This window comes from Geotrypetes seraphini, chromosome 6, assembly GCF_902459505.1.
Source record: "Geotrypetes seraphini chromosome 6, aGeoSer1.1, whole genome shotgun sequence".
In the NCBI taxonomy this organism is placed as follows: Eukaryota; Metazoa; Chordata; class Amphibia; order Gymnophiona; family Dermophiidae; genus Geotrypetes; species Geotrypetes seraphini.
In genome coordinates, this window is record NC_047089.1 from 165074958 (window position 1) to 165089766 (window position 14809).

The window sequence follows — 14809 nt, forward strand, 5'->3', positions numbered from 1 at the left end:
ATCAAAGGCTGGATTATTCCAACCCCCCCCCCCCAACTCATTACTTAATTGCTGATGCACTTTAAAATACTATTTGCTATTTTCTTAAAATATACTACAAGAAAGAAGTGCTCTGTGTTATAATGCACACACATATATACCGCTATTTTCTTGCAGTTTTAGGTAAAAATATAAGATTTATAGGGGAAAAATGGCAAATTCATTGAATTTAAACACACTAGGGTTAAAAACGTGTGTTTGCAAATGTTTCCACTCTACTTGTTATTGTCACTGCGCGCACGTACGACAATGGAAAAAACAAGCCCCGCTCAGTAGGAATCGCAGCAGCTCTTCGCTGATTTGCTCTCCCATTACCTTTCCTTCTTGGGGGGGGGTGGGGGGGGGTTGTTTCAGCACTAGAGATGTGAAAAAAAAAGAGGGGGCGGGACAGGTTACCAATACTCTACCTCCTTTCTCCTCCGCCCCATAAGGGGAATCCTTCTCCGCGAATGGCTCCCTTCACTGTCCGTTTTCCCACGGCGGCCAATCCAGGGCGGGGACAGCCGTTCTGTTTTCCCCACCCCTTTCCCAGCGCGTGTGGCCCGCCCGCGCTCGCGCGCTCTCTCTCTCCCTCTTTTCCTCCCCCCCTCCCGGTCCTCCCCCTCCCTCGCTTCCCTCTCGCCTCGGTAACTGGCTACGTCACGTGTTGTTTTGCTCTTTAGTTCAGTCACTCCGAGCGATGTGTTATTTACTGTTAAACTGCAGTCCGCAGCGGGCTGACAGCATCCAAGAGAAGATGCGCTCTCTGCTGCAAGCAACGCCGCGTGCCAGAGACAGCTAATGAACGGGACGCCGACGTGAAAGGGATCGCTCTCGGCACCGACTGTTCATCTGGATCTTACCCCCCCCCCCTATTGAAGCAGGTGAAGAGAAGAAGGAGAGGGAAAAAAAAATCCCAAACTTTACCCAAAGTGAAATTCAAATAAAAGCGAGAAGTTGGAGGAGCGAGACATTGGAATGGCGAGTCCGTCGACTACTGGGCTGCCGCTGCTGCCCCTGAGCCCCCCCGGGGGCAGCGCTAACCTGAACCACAACAATAACAACAACAGCAGCAGCGTGAAGAAGTGCGGCTACCTGCGCAAGCACAAGCATGGCCACAAGCGCTTCTTCGTGCTGCGGGAGCCCGGCGACGGCTACCCGGCCAGGCTCGAGTACTACGAGAGCGAGAAGAAGTGGAAGAACAAGGCGGCGGCGGCCAAGCGGGTGATCGCGCTCGACGCCTGCCTCAATATCAACAAGCGGGCGGACGCCAAGCACAAGCACCTGATCGCCCTCTACACCAAGGATGAGTACTTTGCCGTGGCCGCGGACAACGAGCAGGAGCAGGAAAGCTGGTACCAAGCGCTCACCGACCTGCTAAGCGGCAACTGCGGCTCCAACTGTTCCCTCCCGGCCGGGGGCTGCCTGGCCGCCACCCCCTGCTCCTCCTCGGCCGCCTCCTCCTGCAGCCTCCCGGCCGGTGCCGACGATCTCAACTACGGGCTGATTACGCCGGCGAGCGCCACCTACCGGGAGGTCTGGCAGGTCACCCTGAAGCCCAAGGGGCTGGGGCAGAGCAAGAACTTAACGGGGGTGTACCGGCTCTGCCTCTCGGCCCGCACCATCGGCTTCGTCAAGCTGAACTCCGAGGTGCCTTCGGTCACCCTGCAGCTCATGAACATCCGGCGCTGCGGCCACTCGGACAGCTTCTTCTTCATCGAAGTGGGCCGTTCAGCAGCCACAGGACCTGGAGAGCTCTGGATGCAAGCTGACGACTCTGTGGTGGCACAGAACATCCATGAAACGATCCTGGAGGCCATGAAGGCTATGAAGGAGCTGGCCGAGTTTCGGCCGCGCAGCAAAAGCCAGTCCTCGGGCTCCAACCCCATCACGGTGCCCAGCAGTCGCCGCCACCACCACCTCAGTCACCCACCCCCCAGCCAGACCGGTCTGCCCCGCAGGTCCCGCAATGACACCACCACCATTTCCACCTCCCCAGCCAGCAAGTTCATCTCTTGCCGCAATCGTACGGCCAGTGAGGGGGATGGCAGAGCGACTCCTGCAGCTAGCAGCCCCCTTAGCCCTGGCACCCTGAGGACCACACAGCTGAGCCGCTCCAACACCATGGGCGGTCGCCATGGCAAGATTATGTTGGTGCCGCTGCCACACAGTCGCTCCATGTCCATGCCTATGTCACAGTCGCCACCACCTGCTAGCAGCCCCGTTAGCCTGTCATCAAGCAGTGGCCACGGCTCGGCCTCGGACCCCTTGCCACGGCCCTTCAGCTGCAGTGCTTCCGTCTCCCCCAGCGACGGTGGTTTTCTTTCCTTAGACGAGTATGGCTCCAGCCCAGGACCACAGAGTGCCACCCCTGAGTCTAGTGCCGCTGAGACACCACCGCTGCCTGGCCGGGAGCTCTATGGCTACATGATCATGGAGAGGCAGATACCGCTGCCGCTGCGGAGCTGTCGGATTATCCCCCGTGAAGATGAGGCAGAAAAAGGTCACCGGAAACGCACGTACTCTCTCACCACCCCTGCCCGGCAGAGGGTACCTGCACAGGTGTCCTCAACCTCCCTAGATGAGGCCACCCTGGGCCGCCTCTCTTCCTACGCTGCCTCACCCAAACTTGCCTACCACCCATATCCTGAAGACTATGGTGATGTAGAGATAGGCTCTAGCAGTGGTGGCGATGATGGGTATATGCCCATGACCCCTGGAGTGGCACCCTCTGCTGGCAATGGCAGCGTGATTAGCAGAGGTGAAGACTACATGCCCATGAGCCCCACCAGTGTTTCAGCACCCAAACTCATCCTACATCCACGACCCTGCACTCATCTACCACAGCAGCAGCAACCTCCACCTCTAAATGGCTACAAGAGCGCCTCTCCGGCGGGCAGCTCCCCAGAGGACAATGGCTACGTGCGCATGTGGTGTGGTTCCAAGCTTTCTGTGGAGAGTTCCAACGGAGACTATATGAACATGTGCCCCAATGACCACTGTGCCTCACTCACGCCCCCTGACTACTTCTCAGAGCCACCCAAGCCCTCCCCTACCTGCCTCTACACCCAGGTCCTGGTACCCCGCAATGGTGATTCAGATCAGTATGTCTTCATGAACTCTCTGGGGCAGCGGATTGCAACCGAGGTGCCCCACCAGCCCGTGCCTTCCCCTGATGCTGCTTCCTTCCAACGGGCCCGAGCGCCCCGGCCCTCCCGCCTGCCGCTGGACACGATCAGGACTCTACCAAGCATGAGCGAGCAGCCATTGCCACCTGAGCCCGACAGCCCTGGCGAATACATCAATATCGACTTCGGCCAGGGGTCCCTGCGGTACTCGCCACCTTCGCTTTTCGCTGACAGCCCAGTTTCATCAGTTGGCTCAGGCCCTGGGCGGCACCAATTCCCACTTTCTGACTACATGAACCTGGACTTTGGCTCTCAATCGCCCAAGGGTTCCCTGGAAGCCACATCCCCTGCTCCGGACCACTCCTTCCTCCAAGTGGTGGCCCCTGGGCCAGTCGAGAGTGACTACACAGAGATGACATTTGGCGCCTCAGCCACCCCGCCGCAGCCCATTGTCCAAAAGCCAGATGGCAGCCAGGTGACAAGCCCAACATCCGGCATCAAGCGGATGACACTCATCGACCAGCTTTCTAGCGGTGCGGAGGTCTTCACTTTGCCCGGACCTCCACCGCCTGACCCCAACCGTGGAGCTAAAGTGATCCGTGTGGACCCACAAGGTCGCCGGCGTCACAGCTCAGAAACCTTCTCCTCCACCACCACTGTGACCCCTGTGTCGCCGTCCTTTGCACACAACCCCAAGAGGCACAACTCGGCGTCCGTGGAGAATGTCTCACTCAGGAAAAGCGAAGGGCCCGACACGGTGGAAGAACAGCAGCAGCCCCCGAAGCTCCTCACCAGTCCCATGTGCCGCCACACCTCGGCCGGTTTCCAGAACGGCCTCAACCACATTGCCATGGACGAGAGCCTGATCACCAAGGGAAGGCCTGCCTTTGACCTGGGCGCCTACACCCGCATGGACTTCGCCACGGCTGTCAAAGGTCAGTGGCCTTTAACATAACGTTTTAATCTGAAACTTGATTTTCTCCCCATCACAGGTGCATATGTGTGGATGTAATGTAGATGTAGCCATCTGTGAGCTCATCAACAGCATGACAGTATTGCACAGAGTTCATGTCAAAGTTTTATAACCCCCCTCCCCCCCATAAACAATGATGTTATCGTTGGTGTATTGATTGCCTTAATGTTAAGAAGCAGGGAACTCCTCTACTCTGCCTAAACTAGTGGTATTAGTAAATTCTTTTATGGCTTTCGTTTCTCATGCAATTCTTCTAACAATCTTTTTTTTCTTTTTTTTAAATTTCCTCTGCATGTGATCTATTCAGAATAAGTCAAATACATTTAAAAAAAAAAATGTTGTTAGCGTGGGTGTATTTATTGGCAGTAATCATTGTGCAGCGAGCTGCAGTACTGGCATTTGTCATTCAGAAAAGCAGTTGAGCAACGAGCTGAGCCTTTAAAGCTACCCATTCTGCCTGTAGTGGATTAGAACCTTAGTAGGTTTTGTGTCCAATTTTCTCCATGGGAGCTTCAGAAAATTCCTGTAAAGTAGTCGCAGCTTAAGTGGAGTGATTGGAGCGGAGGCAAAAACAATAAGATGGCTTGCACAGTCTCTTTATGGTGTAAAGCCTGTACTGGTAATGATTTGAGTGGGATACAGGATTATTTTGGTCTTGTTTCTCCCTCCCCCTTGTGAGATTTTGTGGTGATTCATAAGCATGGACAGCATTCAAGCTTGCAATTCTCTATGGTGGTTGGTGAATAGACTAGACCTGTCACTTTTTTTGGAGGGAGAGACGGGAACATATTCATTGCCTGTGCGAAAGTCCCATCTGTTTCTATAACTTATTCAGTACAGGGGGGGCCGAGTTAAACCAGTTGGGGGTGCTAATCTCTGTGCAGGCTTTGCAGCCCTGTATGCAGTAAAGGAGTTATGGTTCAAATTGTGTACACCAATAAAACAGCTTTATTTGGAGGAAACATTATTTGGTGTATCCTGTTGCAAAAGGATCACTTCTCAACTGCTAACTAAAACCCTTAGGACTGGAAAAGATCTGAGCTGAATTTAAAGGACCGAGGGCAGCCGTTATTGTAGTGATTAAAAAAAAACAAAACCCCGATTCAATCTCCAAACAATACTCATACAAATGAGGTTGGTGGAGAGTAGCGAAGATTTGCTAAATCTGCATGTGCCCATTGCTGCTGATAGCGATGGGCATATTTGCAGAATAAACATGAAAAAAACCTGAAAACCAAATCGAGCCGCCGAAGTCGAGCAACTCCCCAACCGACACTCCATCCCCCCCGACAGCAGGAGAGATGTCCGCGCCTGCAGCCAAACAATGACCCTCTGAACCCCACCCGGCTGCGGGAGAGATGCCCACTTTTCCTGCCACCAAGTGACCCACCCCTACCCGACATCGCCCGGCAGCAGGAGAGATGTCCACTCCCTCTCACTGCCAAGCAATGTACCTCCTCCCCCCACCCACACACACACACACAAAGCAGCGGGAGAGTTGCTCATTCCCTCCTGCCACCGATGTCGAGCAACTCTTCCTCCCATCTCTTCCACTGCCTGGGGGTGTGTGTTGCTTGGAGGCAGGAGGGAGTGGGCATCTCTACCACTGCGAGGGGGGGATATTAGTGTCAGATGATTGTGTGACACGGCAGGAGAGAGTGGGCATCTCTCCTGCTGATCTTCAATTTGTTGTATTGGTTTTTTTAAAATTATTTTTATTTTACTTTCCGGGGGAAGAGTTCTGAACTGTCAAACTTCACTTTCCTGTCAATGCCTGAACTCATCAGCGCTCAGGCACTGATCAGAAAGTAAGGCAACAGCAGCTCAGACCTGTCAGTAAATTTTGGCTGAAAATGTGGCACAATGAGTTTAGAGAATCACTTGGAGTAATTATTTTAATATTAATGACCCTCGTTGTACTACATTTGCATGGTAGTATCGGAGAGTGCTAGAAAACTCGGAAAAGACCTCGGTAAGCCATTTTAATAATCCACCGCTAAAATACATGCACTCTAAACTGTCTTGGAACTGTTTTAGCAAGCACGTTAAAGACAGATTTTAGTTTTGAGAATCCTTTATATCAGGGGTAGGGAACTCCGGTCCTCGAGAGCCGTATTCCAGTCGGGTTTTCAGGATTTCCCCAATGAATATGCAGGAGATGTATTTGCATGCACTGCTTTCAATGCATATTCATTGGGGAAATCCTGAAAACTCGACTGGAATACGGCTCTCGAGGACTGGAGTTCCCTACCCCTGCTTTATATTGTTCTAGGTTAGGATAATGTCATAATGCCCCAAATTGCTTGATCTTTAGATTCAGGCAGAAAATAAGTTCAGGATAACACAAAAGATCAGGATTTGAGCAGCCGGAAATCTGAATCCCTTTCTCAGTTTCTGCAGTACGTTAGCACATATAAATCCAGTGCTTATTAAAAACAGCATGACAAATTTAAACGCAGCTTGATGGAGGTATAATTAGACTCATTCATTTACTTTCTTGTAGTTTGATGGACGGGTTCATCAAGGCCACTCTGGAAATTGTTTTAACATAGGCTTAAAGCCTCCCTAAGCTTAGAGCAAGGCTATGCTATGCTAGTGATCGTTCACTAGCACAGCTAATTTGCATATGTGATTTAATTAACAGTTTGCCTTCTGTTTAAAATTAGGATGTTTGCAGTTTCCATTTGGGCTTTTCCATTTATCTAAAATTCAAATTGTCTTCTCTGAATCCCTGATCATATGATGCTCAGAATTTGAGGAATATGATTAACCATTTTGCTGGATTCTGCTTTTTACATGGCTATAAAAAAAACCCCTGTTCTGAAACTGATTTACTTAAAGCAGATAGTAATTTAGATAGAACATCTGGGGCAAATGGGTAGCAGTTAAGATTGTTTAATCTGTGATGGGAATGGCTGGGAAGAGAGTCCTGTAAACAGGGAGAGATCAGACATTATTTCCATACGATCTTTTATACGGGGCATACAAGACAGACTAAACAGAGTGACCTTAACTTTTCTGCTGAGCATAAATTATTCTGGGCTAGTGTTGGGGCAGGATGAGACTGTACTGGTTTGGTCACAACTGGATAATACTGGTACTGAGGTTGGTTCTTTCTCCTATCCTTAACAGCAGATAGAGGAAGTGATGATTGTTTTTTTCTTTCCTATATCTTTACCAATAATGAGTTCAGGTTGTTTTTTGTTTTTTTGTACCCTTAGCTACCTTTTAAAGGATAGTAAGTAGTTAATGCTGTTAGTAGTTAATGCCGTAAATGAATGGTAAACAAAGGGTGTTAACTTTTGTAAAGAAAGTTAAACATTTGTGCTTTTTGTCATGGATGCGGCTGTAAACACCATGTGAACATTTAGGTGTGGTAAATGTTTTAATGCTTTCAGGCTTGCTTGACTGGGATCCCCTCAGTTAATCTCTGTACTTGATGTAGTATTCATCAGTGTACTTACTACAAGTGGCTTTGATTTATGTCTTTTAACTTGCATACACAGATGTCTCCATTTAATATTAAGGCATAGCACCTTTTAATAGTTTGTAGTAAAAAAAAAATAAAAAAGAGGAGCGGGGGGAGCATTTAATAATTGCCTTCTAAAGGATTTCTGTTCTAATTTTCTGCTTTCTTCTGTATGTTTGACTATTTATCTATGGGGTTGATATTCAAAGTGTTTTAACTGGCCAGGAATGGTTCTGGACAGTTAAATAGTTTGTGTGGGGCAATCTGCTGATATTTAATGGTACTTAACTGGTTAGTGCCACTTAATATCACCACACAGACTGCTTAGCTGAGAACTGGATATTTTATGGCAGTCTGGAGGGTGGCATCAACATTTAAGTGGTTAAATTAGATCGCATAAAAGTCAATCCTATCTTCATGTGGGGTCGCTTAGGTGACTAAGTACTAAATATCACACTTAAACCTGGATATTCGGAGCCAGTGCCCGATATGACCTGCCTTGAATTCCCAGGGATAATGCTGGCAATGGCAAAAAAACCAACCATGTTTCCCTGAAAATAAGACAGTGTCATATTAATTTTGGGTCCAAAAAATACACTGGGGCTTATTTCAGAGGATGTCTTATTTTTTTTTCATGTACAATGATCATCTCTCCCTTTCTCTCTTCCACCCTAATTCTTCCTCTTTCCTTTTTCTCTCCCAAATGTGCAGCATCTTTCCTCCCCTCTTACCCATCCCCTTGTGCCTTCCCTCTGCAGAATCTTTCTATCCCTCCCTTCCTCCCATCCCCCCGTGCAGCAGAACCCCACCGACCCTCCCTCCGCGAGACTGACATACCTCTCTCCAAACAGCAGTGTCAGCAGCACTCTAAACAGGCTTCTTCGCAGCCTTCTCACACCGGGGCCTTCCCTTTGCTGCATCACTGATGACATCATCAGTGATGCGGCAGAGGGAAGGACCCAGCGGGAGAAGAAAATGAAGCTGCCTGGTTAGAGTGCTGCTGACGTTGCTGTTTGGAGGAAGGTAGGAGGGAGGTATGTTGGTCTCGTGGTGGGGAAGGTTGGTGGGGTTCGGATGGGAGGGAGAGATGGAAAGATGCTGCGCAGGGAAGTGGCTGGGAGGGTCAGGAGGGGGGGAGCGCTACTGCCAGCAAATCCAGGGATGGAGTCGGGGAGTGGCGGTAACATTCGGGAGGGATTTGGGGGTCAGTCTAACTAGGGGTTATTTTTGGGGTGGGGCTTATATTAAGACCTTCCCCGAAAATCATGCTAGGGCTTATTTTCGGAGAAACACAGTAGCTAAATATCTAGCCCTATGTATTTACTCTAAAAATGCGACCACCTTGAACTATAGCCTAAGAAAGATGTAACCTGTCAGTCTTGTTTTGATCCTTTATACTGTTTTAGGTTAGAATAATGTCATACTGCATGGGACACGTTGGGTACAAAGATTTTCTCTGCTAGGACAAGATTTGTGGAACTGCTTGCATGGCAAAAACCAAATGTTCACCAGATTTCTAAAGTTCATGCAAGCCAATAAGACTTTGTTTTAAATGTGTTTGTAATTGCTTTGGATATGATACAGGATTGAAGAAAGTCTAAGGCATCCCTTTATCAAATGGATCTATTTCCTATTAGTTTATTTCAGAATGCTGTGTGTATTCCATGGTTGGCAAGGATACTTTCAATCATTTATGATAAATTGTTATAGACAAAAGGTGATGGGTTTATTCCAAAGTGAACCAGAACAGTGGTTACCCTGGGCTAAGGAAATGTTTTAAAATGAATTGCTTGATGCCTTTTTAAGATAGCTACTTCTAAGTTACAAAACAAATGAAAGATTGAAACAAGAAAATAGTTTTCTTTAATGAGTAAACTATGTTGTATCCTGGTTTCATTCATTTTTCAGGTAGCTTTGTAAACAATGAAATACTGTATAGGGGTTTTCCTAAAGATGGAGCATCAAATGTTTTCGCCCGATGAAAGCTGGGAATATTGAGTGGTATTCTCTTTGCTAGATGAATGAAATGTGTGCTGTGCAGGGAATTTCCTGTTTTTCCCACAGACTGTGGCTGCAGTTAAAAATGTTAATTTTTCCATCCTGTAAAAATACTGTCCTGCTGTAATGCTCAGATGCAGTCAACTGGCCCAGACAAAATAGTTTCATTCTTTCATAAATTTGTGTCTGGCATCTTTCTTAAATCTGGTGGCATCTTTATTGGCTGCAAAAGGTGCCTGTGGTCTTTTTTAGCATCTCTTATTCAATAGGTTTATCACATTTCATTAATAGGCAGAAGGTTGTGGTAAAATCAAATCAGTTTGATTAGAAACTCATAAACTGTGTGCATTTTTCTAGATACTGTTTCTCCCGAGGTTGATGGGATTGCCTGTCTATTTCAAATATTTATATCCTATCTAGCATTTTCCTACCAGCAAAAATATAGTAGAATCATTTATTAACCCAGTATTGAGATTGGAAATAAGTGACTGAACTCTGGTCTCCATGGTTTTCTTATATGATCTCGTACAAAGTAGCAATTGTGCTCTTTAAATGCATAGGCATGGGAGTGTTGTGGTTTTTTTTGTTGTTGTTTTTAATAGTCCAAAGATAAACTAATGTCCTCTGACATAACCAAGAATGTTTCCTCGTGAATGTAGAATCTGTGTGAGTTAAGAGCTAAGGCTGCCAACTGGATCTAGATTTGTAGGATAGGGTCAATCCAGTCCTGGGTTTACCCCATTGCATGCTGGGACTTGTAGCTCAGGGAAATCAGAGCTACAAGTCCCTGCAGCCTTACCTCTTGACTCACACAGATTCTCTTTCACAAGGAAACATTCTTGGTTATGTCAGATCACATTAGTTTAATCAAGAGGCAAAAGTTGAAAGGCATTTGAACTTGGTCTTTTTTATTGACTAACCAAACAAAAACCATCGCCACCTTTATTGGCAAAACATATTCTATTCTGCTTAGAGCTGAAAATCTGCTTAGAATCCTGACCCAGCCTTTTGTTATGTATTTCAAAGATTCTTAGAAGTGCAGTGTTGTAACTCTTCAGTTATTGTATGGAATGATTGCTAATCTGGGATCATTAACTTAGTTAATGATTTGGTTTATTTTTGAAGTTGGTGCAGTTATATAGGGAATCTATGGCCGTTCAAGTGCATCTTCTCTAATTACCACAATCAAGTTTTATTTTTATAATCTTTTGCTTGCTTGCCAGCACTGAAATATTAATCAGTTCTTTAGGATACTCAGAGCTCATGAAGTTGTACAGGTTTCTCATAATGAGGAGTGTGTACAATAACAAAATACTTTCAAATGTAAAGTGAAGATCGTGCATTATATCTAGGGATCCTCTAAAAGGCCTCCCGTTTTTTTTGAGAAATGATTCATTGGTTTGTTTACATTAGCTGTCAGTGTGTCCCATATCCTAGACAAGAACACTTCCTTCCTGGCAGATGGCAGCCCCAGGGCCGTGCACCTGCCATGACAAGCAATAGCCTTGCTGTTGACAATAGGCTAATGACTGCAGACCATCTGCCTTGCAGCCTAAACAAAATAGGAAAAAATATTTGCCCTTCAGCTACGGAATGACGCATCTAAAGAACGCAATAGTGACGGAGTGTTGGGATTGAGATCCCAAAAAGACAAAGTGTAGCACACAATTCCTTTAGCATGTAAATGAAGCTGAATTTGTTGTTTAGCAAAACAAATGCTGTTCCTCAGTAGGACTCCATTTCCAAGTATAACAAGTCAAATTTAACTGCCTTGTGGTGGTGGAGGGGTGCTTTTGCTGTACTGTGTGTTCGGAACCGTTTTTACTACTTACTCTCCACCCTACAAAAGCTGCTTTTGTGGTACCGCAGGGGTGTCAAAGTCCCTCCTCGAGGGCCGCAATCCAGTCGGGTTTTCAGGATTTCCCCAATGAATAGGCATGAGATCTATTAGCAAACCATGAAAGCAGTGCATGCAAATAGATCTCATGCCTATTCATTGGGGAAATCCTGAAAACCCGACTGGATTGCGGCTCTCGAGGAGTGGACTTTGATACCCCTGTGGTACAGCATTCAACCATTCAGCATCCTTTCCAAATGCTTGTACTCATGGGGATGTCATCGCTTTTGTCCTGCTGTTCCTAGATGAGATTGCAGATTCGGTTGCATTAACTGGCTGTGTGCATCAATATGAGCAGGGGTCTCAAAGTCCCTCCTCGAGAGCCGCAATCCAGTTAGGTTTTCAGGATTTCCCCAATGAATAGGCATGAGATCTATTTGCATGCACTGCTTTCATTGTATGCTAATAGATTTCATGCGTATTCATTCGGGAAATCCTGAAAACCCGACTGGATTGCGGCCCTCGAGGAGGGACTTTGAGACCCCTGAATATAAGTGAATTTAAATAAAAAAAATTGTATACCGCCGATCTACTATTTTCAGCGATTTATAAAATATGCACTTAAAATATACACACATTTCATCAAACATAACACATACAGCATTAGTAATCGGATCAAAATAACAGTTTGCCTTAAGGAAAGCAAGACCCGGAATGGTTGCCTCCAAATCTGTTACGAAAGTCCTGAAATTCCATCTTATACCTTTCTCTCTTGCTTTAGATTGCATCTTTCTGTCATGTCTGTCCAAACAGCCCCTGGTTTCTTCTCTCTACTTTTTTTCTTTCTGCCTTTTGATTTTGAATGCAATACTGTGTTTTGGAGGCGAGGAGTGAGAGGACATCTTTATAAAGTAGGCAAGATGTTTTCTAAAGTCGTAAAACTGTCCAAATGTAACCCCAGGACTTGTATCCATGTAGGAGGATTATGGCACATTACCTGTATGTTGTTGGACGGCTTCCTATGCTGAAGGAAGCCCAAGGGCTGTAAAGAGTATCGTCAAGCTGGCAGACCTATTGATGACAGTGCTAGCAAAACTAAATGATTTTTTGCTTTTATGAAGAGACTAGTCTTTAAGCCGTTACATTAACGGGTGCTAGAATAGATGTGTGTGTTTACTTTTTCTTTCTTTCTCTCTCTCTCTCTCCTTGGCCACTTTCTGTCTGTCTGTCTCGGTCTTTCTTTCTTTCTGTCTCTCTCTTTCCTCGGCTGTCCACCATCACCCCTTGCCTGTTCCCCCTGTCCAGCAGTAGCCCTTCTCCCTTCATTTTACCTCCCCCTGTCCAGCAGCACTCCTTACCTGCTCCCCTGTCCCTCTTCCCTGCTCCCCCTGTCCAGCAGCACTCCTTACTTGCTCACCCTGTCCCTCTTCTCTTCTCTCCCTGTCCATCAGCACTCCTTAACTGCTCTCCCTGTCCCTCTTCCCTGCTCCCACTGTCCAACATGCGACTCCTCTTCTTTAAAGCAGCCTACTGAGGATCGCGACCGGCTGTAGCGAACCTCGCAGGCCGCTGTGCACCTCGGTAGCATGCTCCCTCTGACACGATCCCGTGCGTTTTAGGGAACGTGCTACCGAGGTGCAGAGCGGCCTGCGAGGTTCGCTTCAGCCGGCGATCAGAGGGAGGGGGGAGTTGCCGGCGTGTTCCCTGCCTCTGTGTTCTCCCTGCCTCTTTGTTCGAAAATCTAATTTAGCACGGAAGCATACCTCACGGAAGCAGGAAACGCAAAACCCTAAGTGCGCATGCGCACTTAGGGTTTTATTATAGAGGATTCACTCAAGGCGGTGTACAGCAGGTACAGTTTAACATATAGCGTAAGGTTCTCTGCCAAAAACCAGGTGATACTTAGCATAGAAAAGCTAAAGATGCATAGGCATGGGAGTCTTTTTTTTTTTTTTTTTTAAATAGTCCAAAGATAAACAAATGTGCTCTGACATAACCAAGAATGTTTCCTCATGAAAGTAGAATCTGTGTGAGTTAAGAGCTAAGGCTGCCAACTGGATCTAGATTTGTTGGATAGGGTTGATCCAGTCCTGGGTTTACCCCATTGCATGCTGGGACTTGTAGCTCGGGGAAATCAGAGCTACAAGTCAACTTCAGATTGTTAAAATAAGTGAGCACATCAATTGAATGACAGTAACTACACAGGTTTCTTTTTTTACACAAACCCTGCTCTTTTATTTTTTGGGGGAAAGCAAGGTATTGCCTGGGTGATGTTCATTCCTGTTTTGATTATTAGCATGAAGTCAGACTTTTCAGATGAAGCAAAGTTAAAATATGCAACTTCTAGGTCTGTGAATAATTCAAAGTTTTGTTTGGACATAGTATAGACACCATGATGTACAAAGTGCAAGGGGAGAGCGTAGCGCAGTAGTTAAGGCTACAGCCTCAGTACCCTGAGGTTGTAGGTTCGAACTCACACTGCTCCTTGGGACCCTGGACAAGTCACTCAATCCCCCCATTAGATAGAATGTGAGCCCACTGGGACAGAAAGGGAAAAATGGTTGAGTACCTAAATAAATTTATGTAAACTGTTCTGAGATCCCTTGGGAAAACAGTCTAGAAAGTGAATGAATGTATGAACTTTAGAACCTGGCTTAGTTGATTTAATAGTACTAAAAGGTGTTTGGGTGGGTGTATATAGTGTGAAAATGAAAAACTCGAGGAATTATCCCACTAAACTCATAAATTAGTTAACACACTACCAATGTTCCATGTGGAATGTGAAAACTCACTGTCTTCACATCTCACAACCTGTGATGGAGGAAAAGACCTCAGAAGTCTGGAACCTACAGAGATTTTTGCACTAACTTTTATTGCTGTGTAACACAGACTTGATTTCATTCATTGGCCAAAAGTCTCCATATTGAGTGCTTCATATAGTGCAAATCAAACTGTTCGCAAAATTAATAATTATACCAATGCATTATAAATTCAAAATTGCAGTAATTCAAGCAAAGAACACTTATCTCCATTAATCCTGACAGGAATTTGTTTCACAGGCTGCTTCATCAGGGGATTCTGAATGTGCTGATTCATGTAAAGAAATCCAAACCGCAAACAAAATCATGAATTCTGGAATTTTAACAGGCCATGTCCATTTCCACCTCTTGGGGTCGACTGCAATATTTAAATTGCTGGTCTTCTAGTGGGTCATTTGTGGTTTAAATACTGCAGTTGGCCCAAGTGGTGAAGGAGAAGGACAAGGCCTAACACGCGGCTGCTTTCCTCCTTGTCAGCGTTTACAGATTAGGTTCTGGCGGGCAAGGGAATATATTAGAAACCATTTCTTTCATATAGGTGATGGGGTGGGGGGCATAGTGGAAGAG

General features: G+C 46.4%; 1 protein-coding gene across 1 annotated transcript in view; it reads left to right on the forward strand.

Annotated features, from left to right (window-relative positions):
* The first annotated feature begins 634 nt into the window (after positions 1 to 634).
* IRS2 (insulin receptor substrate 2) overlaps positions 635 to 14809 on the forward strand; it is a 40150-nt gene continuing 25975 nt past the window's right edge. Inside the window, exon 1 of the mRNA XM_033949533.1 lies at positions 635 to 4081. Within this exon, the coding sequence (XP_033805424.1) occupies positions 997 to 4081 (3085 nt within the window). The 5' untranslated portion in view covers positions 635 to 996. The remainder of the gene's footprint in view (positions 4082 to 14809) is intronic.